The 12892-nt window shown below is 46.0% G+C and overlaps 1 protein-coding gene across 10 annotated transcripts in view; it reads right to left on the bottom strand.

Moving 5' to 3' along the window:
- Window positions 1-7019, bottom strand: part of WNK1 (WNK lysine deficient protein kinase 1) — a 97508-nt gene extending 90489 nt beyond the window's left edge. For all 10 annotated transcript variants that reach the window (XM_041398640.1, XM_041398642.1, XM_041398641.1 and 7 more), the window contains exon 1: window positions 6104-7019. In XM_041398640.1, coding sequence (XP_041254574.1) covers window positions 6104-6877 — 774 coding nt within the window. In that variant the 5' untranslated portion in view covers window positions 6878-7019. The remainder of the gene's footprint in view (window positions 1-6103) is intronic.
- Window positions 7020-12892: the final 5873 nt, after the last annotated feature.

Genomic DNA, 12892 nt, shown 5'->3' with positions numbered 1-12892 from the left:
TGAAAACTGCACTGTAGTGTGCACTGCATCCATGGAGACTAGCACAGATCTATTACTGCTTGTTTTATTTATTACTCTGCTCGACAGCTCTCAAAGGACTCTATACAGGATATCTCCAGGGAGCTTTTACCAGGTGGGGCTTTTTTCCCTTACAAAGAAAGATTATAGACCTGGTACTTTTCCTCAGCCCTCAAAAGTTTTGTTATAAGGCTAAGTGTTTTAAATCACAACAGCCCAAAACAAATCCCATTTAAGAGATTTAATTCTGCACCTCTCAAACCCACACAAACTGACAAATAAGAGCCTGTTTATTTCCATAAGAAATGCTGCATTTTCAGAATGTACTTATCCGATTATATTTATTGCCTCACAACCAGACAGTTACAAATTGACCCACAGCCATCTCCAAAAGGGATATCCCTTTGAGGTAAGATTATTTTCTTAAGTAGAGGTCTCGTAACAGCTGCAGCTCCAGAATGTACTTCAAAAGCTCCCTTCTCTCTTTCAGGGTCACCTTTGTCAAGTCTGAGGGAGCCTGACCACTGTTTATACTTCTGCAGGTAATTAGTCTGGCTCCTTTCCCATGTCATTTATCAAGCTGTCAATTGTATCAATTACAGCACAAACACTCAAGAATATGGCTGGGTTTTCATCTTTAGCTAAAGGAGATTTCATATCAGCGATTTGAAGACAGTAAGTACCAGTAATTTATTCTGCCCTATGACATAGAAAACCAGCAAAAATTTAAACTTTACTGCACAAAATTTCAAGTCCCCTGCATATGCACACTTGTAAATCCAGCATCCTGAAAGTGGCATAAGCCCACTGAATGCTTACAGCTTTACAGATTTTACTTTCAGTATTTCACAATTTGCAGAGCAGAAAACAGAAGAGATAATAAGGACAGCATGATGTTGACAGATTGTCACATACCTTGATTAATCTACGTTTGTGACAATGACACAGCTGGCCCAGAAGCAGTCACAAACAGGAGGCACACTGCTGCTGCAGCCACATAACTCTGTTCACAAACTAGTAAAGCATTATCAACACTGATGTGAGGTACAGGGTAGGCACAGGAGCCAGCATACTTCATTAGTATCTTCATGATCTTCCAGTAAAAGTTTCAGAAAATGTATTTTTAAATAACCAGAGTTAAATCACAGAGCTTTCAAAGGGATATTGACTATCTCTCCAGAACTAACAGAATGTAATCGTTTTCCAGCAGTGCTTGACAGATGAATTCCAGGTCCACACTTCTCAGCTTCCTGTCACTGCAGAAAGGTCTAGATCTGGTTTTTCATTTTGCTTTAATGTAGCTACATGATTGTGCATCAGAGCCAGCATCTTTGCAGTCAGGACTCCCTAGTGAGCAATATGCAACCAGCTTTTTAAAAAGAAGATGATTAAAAAAAAAAAAAAGAAAGACTACAGGATGCCACAGTTATGTGATACAAGACCTTTTTTGGTTGTCAGACTTGAATGTGCAACTTCTGAAACATTCTCAGCCCTGCCAGTCCAGAAAGAATAGAGCATTTTAAGAATTATACATTGACCTCCACAAGCTGATATTTGTCATGGTAAGTCTGCAGTGGAGTCTATACTCCAGAGTACAGAAACTGCATTCCAATGCTGTCTGCTGACCTAAAAATCACCATTAAATATAGCTTTAAGACAACGAGATAAAACATAGGCATCGTTAAATCTGAAGTGTCACTAAAAGTGAAGCTATACATCACATCCAATCTACTTCCTGCACTGTGAGTTTTAAGTTAACATTGTTAGACTCAGAAAAACTCTGACAGATGGAAATATTATTTAGTACCTCACTGTTTCCTCCTACAAAGTGTCACTTGCATTATCATTTTTACCAGAGTGCACTATAGAATCTCATGGTTCACATCCAGTTCTGGCATTATGTTCCAGCTAGTTTTTCATTGCTATTTCCTATGTAAGAAAAATCCATTTGTAAGCTGTACACTTGGTTTGTAGTTAGACATCTGCTAGAGAACTGCACACACGTAAGCTACACCAATTTATTACTCAGGTGGTTTATAACTGAAGGTAACCAAATTCACAGTCAGCTTTCCCTCAAACAGTAATGAGTACAACAAACTGTGCACCACTTTCACCTGTCCAATTTATTTCTTGCCCCTGAGACTGTGTTGCCCTCCACTTCCTCTCTAATCCTCAGCAGCTCATGTGTTAAGCAGAATAACCTGACACAGCACTGAAATCAGAGTAAGAATGGCAAAGCAAACACATCAGCAAGAAGGTGCACTCATGAACTGTGGGTGCTGAGTGCCCAGCCACCCTCTCTGCCAGGGAACACAAGGGACAGGAGCAATGGAGCTCCCAGCAGACACACACTGCTGTTCCCCAGTGCACACCCTTTACCAGGAGCCATTTCCAACCAGTGCAAACACCTTCACATGAACAGTCCATTGATAATGCCTCCTTTAGAACACACTGCCCAAATGAAAGGTAAGTCTCCAAACGCCCCACAAATACACAGTTCAAAAGAGCCCAAGTTACCTCCACATCAGCAAGCACACCCCTATTTGAAGTTACTGATTTGAATAACCCAGAGCAATAATTCTAGATAGAAGATTTTGCAGTCCAGCAAGTGACTGCATTAATCTGTACAGTTCTGTAAATCAGCAGTTAAATTACAGCCTTGATTTAAAACCACTCACACAGGGACTTCAGGGGGATGACACAATAGCACTAAGATTTGGCTTTTGCAGCCAGCAATGTGACTTGCTACTTCTGGCATAAGAGTATTACTTTGCAAACTTAAAAGCATCAGGGGAAGGCATCACATTTTAGCCACAACATTACCTGAACAGTACAGAGGAGTCAAACTCACTGCTCAAACATAATTTACAAAGATCACTTTTGTCAACGTCTACCTACTTAAAAACCCTTTAATTAGTAACCCTAACTACTATTTTAGTCAATTTATGAGATGTGCTAATGACAACAGTAGGAGGCACACTTGACTCAGAATAACTAGAGCTGAGATGAATACATACAAGGGGAATAAAAGTGTTTGAAGGCCAACACCACACTAACAATTGCCTTGCAGCAATTGAAGCTGGGCACTGGCATGAAGCAGTAGCTGCTGAGCTCTTCACAGCTCCACTACATTCGCAGCAGGGCAGGTATTTCACATTTGAACACCTGCACACAGTATTTTAAAGTAGGTTCAGTAACAATTTGCTTCATAGGGACAGGTCACAAAGTAAACTAGGATAGTCCATCAGTCACACCTGTACTAAGCTTTTGTTACATTCAACAAAATTGACTCACAGACCCAGAAAAACTAAAGAGCCAGGACCTTGGCTTCCTGGTGATACTAAGAACCAGTGAATTTCAGCTCTTAGGTCACCCAGTGAATTCCAGCTCTCCCCCCTTCTACTTCCTCCACAGTTCCATTTATCAAGCAGAAGGGGCAATTCAATTACAAGGCAATTCAAGAGCCTTGAGGACATGAGCAACATCCTCCACAGTTTCACTAACTTGGAAACACAAGCTGCATTTCATAAACAGCATCTAAACTTCCTTTGAAAGGAAGCATAGTCACAGTCTCAGGTTTTGATCTTCATTGCCACAGAGCACACACAAGAAAATTAGGCATAGTTGCATTATTCAGCATGAAGAAGCCATTCTGACAGACACCAACACAAAATCTTCAGCAGTGCTGTTTAGAAGACTCTGGGGAGGTGGGACACCTCAGATGCCTGAGAAATACTGCTATTGCTATTGAGGAATATTATTTCAAGATAATTAAAAGTAACCACCAGTTAGTTATGGCTACTGTAACACAGCATGGAAAAAAAATCATTCACATTTCCCTAATAAAATAATTATGCTTTGAAGGTTCACCAATTTTCAAACTATGGCATCCTGGAAAACCAATAACATATATGTTTCAGTCCATCTTTGTGAATGCAGATTTCATTTTGATATAAATCATGCATAACAAATATCAACCCATCAACAATTATATTTTCCTGTGTAACAGGATATACCCACCATCCCAATAAATACCAAGTTCCTCCTTTTATTTCTAGTCACAAAAAAAAATAGGATTTAATCTTAAAATATTCTACTAGCTGTAGAGTCTCTCTCCTTCAGCAAATACTTTTAACAGCTATAAAATGTACATTCCTGTTTTAAACTTGTCACTTCATACTGACTCCTGAGAGGAAAAACACAGCCTTTGGAATCTGGCTGAACTTAACCCAAAAGGCACTCCTGCAATGCAGTTCCCCTCTGAGCAATACATCAAGTATTTCCCCCTTGCAAATATTTTCATTCATGCTTTTTGCAACTTGACCATTTCAATACTACCCACAAAATTCACCAACCAGTTGAAAGCCCAGCAACATTGCCTTTAAAAATGAGCTTCTTTAATAAATTCCTTCAAAGGTGGTGCTCCTTCAGACAGTTTGTCCACATGGCACTGATGATGATTAAGACACTTCAAGAGGCAACATTAGTGAAATGCAGCTGATGGCAAGCTGACATTAGTTTCTGATCAGTAAGTGTGAAGATTAAAACAGTCTTCAGAGATTCAAGTCACAGAACTCAAAAATTGGAAAGATTAAAATTTCAAATTAAAGTCATAATTTTGACTTTTTAATTATTTAGGTTATAGGGTTATTAATCTCCTCACAGTTCAAATGGCACAAGTAAAGCTTCAGCAGAGCTCAACACTCGATCATTTTACTTTTAAATTAAAATCAATGCTGAAACAGACCACCACAGCAAGTATGCAGCTAGCCTGGAGGAGCAGGTCATGCTGAAGGGTCACAAAATAAACTGGAAGCTTTCTTCCACAGTGAGTAAGCACAGAATAATGGCAATAACATAATGAACCAAGATATTGGTAGACTGCTTGAGCAACTGTCCAAAAGCAAATATGAATTCACATGAAGAAATACTTTAATACATTCCCTCAGCTTGACTGGAACAGATATACAAGTGCTTTTGAGAATGGTTGCAGTAACTGCACCAGAACTATCATTTGTGAGCCACTGACTGCTTAAAAACCCTACAAAGAGTTTTGGGACTTTCACCCAGTGCTCTTTTGTCTGCCCTAAATGGGATGGGAACACAAACAATAATAAAGATGTACTACATGAGCCCTTCTATGAATTGCACCAAAACCCAACACTAAAAAACAAACACTAAAACCTTTTAACTTAACTCTGAGGCTTTGGAAACAAACCAGCACACCAGGTATTTGTTCCTGGTACTCCAAGCTCTTCCCACTTCTTTCCAGGTTGTTGCACAGCAACCTGTGTCTGTTACACAAGCTGTGACTCGCAGGGAACTAAGGGTGTTCTTGCCATCCTTAGACTGGGCTCCTACAGAACTCTGGCTCTGCTCAGTCTAGAAACTTGATAAAAGAGCAGTGTCTTAGTCCAGTTTAATCCTCCAGCCATCCAGAAAGGCCAAACTTCAGGGTGCTTTCTAAAGCTTCAGAAAGATAATTTCTTTCCCTGTCCCTGTTAACAAATATGAACCCTGGAAGTTGGAGTGAAAATCACAGCTTTGCAAAACGAAACGCTGTGATACACTGCATGACTTGTGTATATTCCAGAGTTATCTATCCCACAAGAATCCACTGCCACTACCATTAAATGTCTGTGAAATTAATGTTTTCACATTTTCTCCTAAGAAAAACACCTCAACAAATTCTGAAACGTTAAGGGTAGCTCAAGTCGACATTCACTTACACATCTTCCCTCAGCCTCCCTGAAGCTGCACACAAGTGATTTTACAATCCTCCAAGCTACCTTTTGGAAGCATAAAATGCAAGACACTGTACGAAACGGAACTGTAGCACATTTTGTGATGATAAAGCTAAAAGACTCTTCAGAGAGCACAGTATTTAAAATAATTAAAAGGCAAACTGCCTCTATGGAAAGGATGCACCTTTTCTCCAAAGGACTGCCTCAGGTAAGGTTTGCAGTTCCTTTCGAATTAAGCAGACCTCGAGCTGATGGGTTTTATCCCCTTCAAGCACAATGACTAGCACCTGGGAGAGTGACTGTGCTGTGATAATTCACATTTTTTTATTTATTTATTTTACCTGTAGCTCGCACCAGGCAACTTCCACGGTGGTTTCAGTATCCAGTCCTTTATACACAGTTTTGAAAGAGCCTCTTCCGATCTCGATGTCAAACTTCAGGAAGCGGCCATCCGGGGAGATGCCCACTGCCTTGGTCTCAAGCTCTTCGATGTCTTCCTGCTGCGTTCTCCGCTCCTCAAATTCCCGGCTGGCAGCTGACAGGCTGCCAGAGGCACTGGTAGGGGGTAGCGCAGTTGCCTCATCCCCCTCCTCCTCCTCCTTGGGCAGCAGCGGGGCGGCATCCTTGGCGGCTGGGGGCTCCTCAGCAGCCTGTCCTTCCAGGGGGAGCGGGGCGGGCGGCGGCGGCCGCGAGTCGACCTCGGCGGCGGTGACAGGGGCGTAAGGGGTCCGGCCGGCGGCCGAGGGAGGGAACACCGAGGGAGCCGCGCTGCCTCCCGAGACAGGGGCCGAGGGCGCTGCGGGCTGCAAGCTGGGCAGCTCCAAGGCCGTGGCGTTGGAGTCGCAGATCACGCTCCGGCGGAAGAAGCGGTGCTCAGTGGCTGCCGCCCCTCGGCTGTCCTTGTCCATGGTGTGGCGGCGGCGCCGGTACTCCTCGCTGCGGCCTCCGTTCCCCGGTCCACCGCCCGCTCCACCGGCGCCGGAGGCCCCGTGCTCGGCGGCTCCCAGCTTGTCTCCGACGGAGCTGTCCGAGCTGGAACCGTTCTTGGGCGGCGGCGGCGGCGGCACCAGGAAGCGCGGGCTCGGGGGGCCGCTGCCGGCGGCGTCCCCCGACATGGTGCCCCGGGGGAGCGCGGCTGCGGCGAGGCGGCGGCGGGAGGCGAGAGAAGGGCCGGTCACTGAGCGGGGAGCGCGCCCGGCCGCGGCTGCCGTTGCAGCTGCAACAGAGGAGGGTCCCAAGGGCTCCTCTCGGCGGAGCTGGGAGGCTGGGCCGGCGGGGTGGATCCCCGGTCAGCGTATGCATCCATCCTGCAGCGGGGAGCCGGGCAGCGGGGCCGACATGGAGCACCGGGAGCAGCCACGGGGCGCTGGGCTGGAGTGGGGCACGGCGAGAGAAAGGAAAGCCCGAGTACCGGGGAGGGCCCCGAGCGGGGAGACGCCGCTACCTCGCCGGCTGCAGTTACTCCCGGCGATGGAGAGAGAGCGGGGCCGGCCCGGGTGCGGGAAGGGGAGGGAAAGGGGCCGGGACGCGAGGAGGGAGCGGGGCGCAGGCCCGCACGCCAAGAAAGCCGCCGCGCTCAGTCACTCGCTTCCGAGCGGCAGAGGCCCGGGCAGGCCCAGGGCAGGGAAAGGGGTCCGGGGGGCTCAGCCCCGCCTCACCGGGGCGCCCATGGCGGCCGCGGCCTCTCCACCGCCCGGCAGGCGCAGCCACCGCCCGCGCGGCCGGGCCGCGCTCTCTCCAACAGCCGCGGCCGCCTCGCGCGGAGCCGGAAACCCTCCTCCTCCTCCTCCCTCTTCTTCTTCTCCTGCTACTGCTCCTGCTGCCCGCGGCCCGCAGCCGCCGCTTCCCGGGGCTGCCGCTCCCCGGGGCCGCCGCCGAGCCGAGTCCGGGTGGCGCCCGGCGGGCAGGACCGAGCGCAGCCGCCGCGGCCGCCCGGCGACGCCTCGGCGCTAAATGGCGACGGCGGGAGCACGAACCGACACACGGTCCGGGGGGAGGAGGGGCCGCGCCGCCGGCCACGCCCCGCCCGAGCCCGGGCCGCGCATCGTCCCCTCCCCCCACCGCCAGGGGAGGTGGCCGCGCCCGCCGCGCGCGGTGCACCATGGGAGCGGTAGTTTCCAGCGGCAGAGGCGCACTGGGGGAGCCGCCCGTTGATTCCCCCGGGATGGGAGGGAGCGAGGAACGGGAGGGGAGGGAAGGACGAAGGAGGATCTCGGTGTGCGCCGAGGGCCAGGGGGCCGATATGCTGTGGGGAAGCTCGTCCTGCGCGGCCACCCCTTCCTCCACCCGCCCGGCAGGTCAAAAGGCACCGGGTGTGCTCGCGCTGCTCGTTTCTTCAAGTCTTGTGCTACACCCACACGTTAAATATTTTAGATGTATATATTTATTGAGATATTGTCTATAGGTAGATAAATATCTCTCAGAAAATATCCCGAGCTGGAAGGGACCCGCAGGGACACCGAGCCCAGCTCCTGGTCCTGGCCAGGACACCGCAGGAGTCACACGCTGTGCCTGAGGGCATTGTCCAAACGCTCCTTGAGCCCTGGCAGGCTGTGCTGTGCCCACTGCCCCGGGGAGCTGTTCAGTGCCCACCAACATCTGGGGGAAAAGCTTTTTATAATATCCAACCTAAACTCCACCAACATCAGGCCATTCCCTCAGGTCCTGTCACAGGTCACCAGACAGAAGAGATCAGTGCCTGCTGCTCCACTTCCCCTCATGGAGATGAAGACAGCAATGAGGTCATGTTTTCAAACAGCCTCTAAAATTCTATAAAATCATGGGCAACAACGACTCCGTGTAGCTGAGTAGTGTACAAACAAGTAGGGGGTTGGGTTTTTCCTCCATTTAGGCCATCTGAAGAAGCACTAAGTGGCCAAGCAACCTGAAATGCAATTAGCTGCTCTGTAAATGTCATTATTCAAAAGAAAGAGAATTTTCAGCCTCTGCCCTTAACACAAGTGTTATCTTGTGGCCGCTTCAGTCATGCTTGTGGCTGCTGCAGCAGAACCCTGTACAAAACCTGGGCCTATACAGCATGAGCCCTGACATGAATTGGGAACTTTCAGGTTAACAAGGCTTTGGCAAAGGCGAGTCATCTAAATTATTTATATCACGTTCCTCTTTTGTATGAATAAACCAAAACCAAGCACTTTCCTTCTTACAACAGCAATCTTTTGAAGTCAACTGGAATGTACTGAAGAGGGAGTAAATGATTTTGTACCATGACTTTCAGGCAGCTACAAAGCAAAAGTTACACTCAGGAAAAAAAAAGAAAACTAAGAAAATTCCCTGAGTAAGTAATATGTTCCCAGCAAACACACTGTTGTTTCAAATACTTTTTTTTTTTTTTTAAGTTACTTTTAAACTTTTAAAGCAGTTTAGAGGAAGTTTTGTGTTGCTGATACAAAGCCTTAACTCCTTCTGCAAAAAGTAGCACAAGTGGCCCTTTCAGAGTTCCACAGCTCCCACAGATCCCTCAAATCATCAATCTGGGCAATTCTCATGTGCTTGTGCTCCTCACAAATAAAATTTGACATAGTAATCAGCATACTGCTGTTTGCCATTAGATCTTTCTGTGCATCCTTTCTGTACTTCCTTTTTAGCCTTTGTAACATCAAACAAACTAATGGTACAGTCTTCACAAAGGGGACAAGAAGTGTTTTGTTGTACAGCTCTACAGTAAAGATTTCTGCATGGTTTAAATGGATTTCTGCATGGTTTCTAGGGCTTGCCTTCACTGAAAATGTGGATTTCGTTTGTGTATTCATCAGGGTGCCACTTGAACTGCATTGGCACCAAGAGCAGACACGCTCCAAACCAATGCTGAGGGTAATTTGATTAGCAGCAGAGTGGCTGGATCGAAACTGATTAACTCAGAATTCAATCTGCCTCATCCCTGCTGCACTGCCAGCACCAGCAGCTCCTCTGATCGCTGTCAGGCTTCGGCGTGACCATGGGTATCTGTGGATGGCTCTGGGCAGCTGAAGGAATTCCGGTGTAGCAGCAGCAGGTGTATCCATGCTGGCTTTATACTGTTGAGAGCAGTAGGACACAGTAGCAGGGCTCCAGCAGGCCCCATTCCCTCCCCTGGCCTTTTTACCACTCCTTAGGATGGGACCATGAGGAGTGGAGAGCAAACCTTGCTCCATTCCGTGCCTGATGTCACTCGTGTGGCATGTACCGAAAGTGATAAATCACTCTGTGTGCTGAAAGGCCACGGAGCTGCTGGGTGAATTCCACTTGCATCATCACCAGGAGGTTTGGCAGGGCAGGCAGTGCCAGCTCTGTGGCCAGCCACATCCCTGAGATCTCCCACTCAGGTGGGTGGGATGCATCTGGGAACCACCTCCCTTTGGGCTGCACATGTGGCTCGCAGGAGACCTCGTGTGCAGCCCCTTCTCACTCAAGTGCCTCTCACCCATTCTTCTTCAATATATTTCTCAGTTAAGTAAGCAAAAGCTTTGCTAAAGAGACTGCAGCACAGCCACAGGGGGCCCGAGGCTGTCTTTGCCTAAAAAATTGTGGTAATTATGTAAAAAGGCACCTCCCCGGTGTCTGATCCAGCACATTCCTTAGCACTCTCGAAATTCAGGGAGGCCGCTCCTCAGTGAGAGGTCTCTAACACCCGGCTCCTCTCACTGGCTCCTCTTCTGGGCAGAGGTAGGCAGAGCAATCATCTTGGCAGGAAAAAGAAGCTGAGCAGCTGACCTGGAGGTGGGAATGATGGATTTTTGTCTTCTTTGGCTCTGAAAAAAGAAATGGTATGATATTGGCAATTATATTTTATGTGGGTGTTGATTTAATTTTGTCATTCTAAAAAAAGATGAATGTAATAAAGAGTGTGGGCTTGCTTTCCCTTCAGTTTTATTTCTTTTAATCTCTAAAACTCTGTTTAGGCTAAATGGAAAATTTCAGTATTGCAGCAAGATTTAATAAGCCTAAAGTAAATTCTATATGTATTCTATGTTTAGAAACAATTAATTAAAATAGTTTTGGTGCCAGAGCTCCTCAACCAATTAAAAATATTTTTTTTGCCTTTTGCTGTAAAACACAGAAAGAAGGAGCCTGACTACACTTGAGAAATTACAAGCAAAGAGACTTAAATGATCTTTTGATAGAATCCAAAGGGCTTACACTTGACATCGTAAAAATATCCTTCTCTCAAGCCTTTTATAGTTACAATTATCTTGGTTGGAACAATAATAGCTTAAAAATTACTTTGAATGAAGTGTGATTTTGAAGTTGACTGAATCAAAAATTTTTTTTCAGTTTTGCTTTCTCCATGAAATTTCATCCCCTGTTGGCATCCATGACCTGTCCATGTGACAAAGTCTTAATGGGAAGCAGCTATTCTCTATTTTCTCTTATGCAATACATTATGCAATACAAGAGGCTATGCCATAATTTTGATGCATGTGATTTTATTCCATAACCTAAGTGCTCTGCAAAGCAAACTCCTCATCTCATTTTTATTGCCCATTACCAGATTGCAGCTACGGTGCCATATTACAACAGTGACAGTACAAGTTTTTCTACAGCAGTTTCTTCTTTTTCCTTGACATTTCTTAAATCTAGGCCTCTGCCACAGTGTTCACTCTTGTTTCTTAAAGTTGAAAGTAGATGAAATAAAATATTTCAAGACCTCATGCTTGAGAAATGAGACAGTTTCACTTGCCAGGTATTCTGTTTTGCTTTGTTTTATCCCCTAGCAAGTCAGTTTCATTTATTTTATTTTAGGTGAGGCTTTGTACTTGCAAGTAGCTCTGGAAGTTGGGTTCGTTGTGAAATCATTGTAACCATCTCTGGGACCTGTAGGCAGTTTAAGTCCTCAGGCTCTGTAGTGAGTGATCCATCAGATGGCATTGCTTGGTGAGTCCTGCCCAAACCTCTGAACCTGGGTGCTCTCTCCACAAGCAGGAACCTTGGGAATTGGAAAGAGAAAGAACTACAAGTCTTACAGGCCTTACAACATCTCTCTTTATGCTGTCCTGGCTTACAGAGTCTGCAAGTTCTGCAGGAAGACAGGTCCACACCACAGCCAAAACACCTGAGCAAAGTCTGAGCTGGAGCTGAAGGACTGGTGAAACAGCCACTCAGACTGTATAAGAAGGACTAAATCCAGGAATGATGAATTATGTGACATTTCTTATTTATTGCTTGAGAAAATGTCAACAACCCTGCACCATAAAACTGGAGCAGAGCATGTGCTTCTTCATCAGATTGAAACATTCATTTCCCTTTCACCCACCCATCCACCCCCATTCTAGCTACTAGAATAGAAAGCACAACTCTTTTTCTTTCCTTTTTTTCACTATTCTCTAGAGCTACATTAACAAATGGATTCCAAGCATGTGAAAACAAACCAGTGAGAGAGCCAGCAGAGGAATGCATCACTGGTTTGTTACCTGTGCTTTTCAAAGAGCAAAGCACAACTTTACACTATATTAGTAACCACTTTTAGTCTAGAGTTTACTGTAGGCTGTGCTGCTGGCCCCCTGTTGATTGTAGCTAATCAATCATTGTATTTATTATTAGCATGTTTATCTATGTACATTCTCCAAACATATTCCATTCAGATAAATTTGAACAATAAGGACGTGATAGAAGAACATTTAAAATAACCCAAATGCTGAATTTTATCAGAGATGAGATTCAGTTCTTGTTCATACTCATGTATATTTCAAACTGTATCAAGCCATAGAGGCAGATGCTGTGGCCAAATTCAATGTTGGTGCTACTGGGAGCAGAGGAAAAACATGGCTCACTTCTTTCTTCATCATCTTCCTGGCTATTCTTGCAACGTTTCCTTATATAACGAGTTTATGGAGTAGTCAAACAGTGAGTGAGTGTTGTGGAAGCAGAGATATTTGCTGAAATCAGCATCGTGTTCTTCCTTTTTTTGTGTCTTTAGTCAATTGCTCAGGATGCCTCATTTATCTTTTCTCTCTCAGAGGCTTTAGGGAATTCTGTGCTTCACAGCAGTGTCATAACACTTCTAAAGCAAGCACAGAGGCAGGGGCACTGCTTTAATGAAGAGGAGCTGTTTGATGGAGGTGGGTGGAGGGAAGTGTGAAGAAGATGGTGATGCTGGGTTTGTAACTGACTGATGCTGTGCAGCAGTCACCCTG

This window comes from Onychostruthus taczanowskii, unplaced genomic scaffold (genome assembly GCF_017590055.1).
Source record: "Onychostruthus taczanowskii isolate IOZ18803 unplaced genomic scaffold, ASM1759005v1 scaffold15, whole genome shotgun sequence".
Lineage (NCBI taxonomy): Eukaryota > Metazoa > Chordata > Aves > Passeriformes > Passeridae > Onychostruthus > Onychostruthus taczanowskii.
Note: the sequence above shows the minus strand (reverse complement) of the source record. Positions and strands in the feature narration are given on the sequence as shown.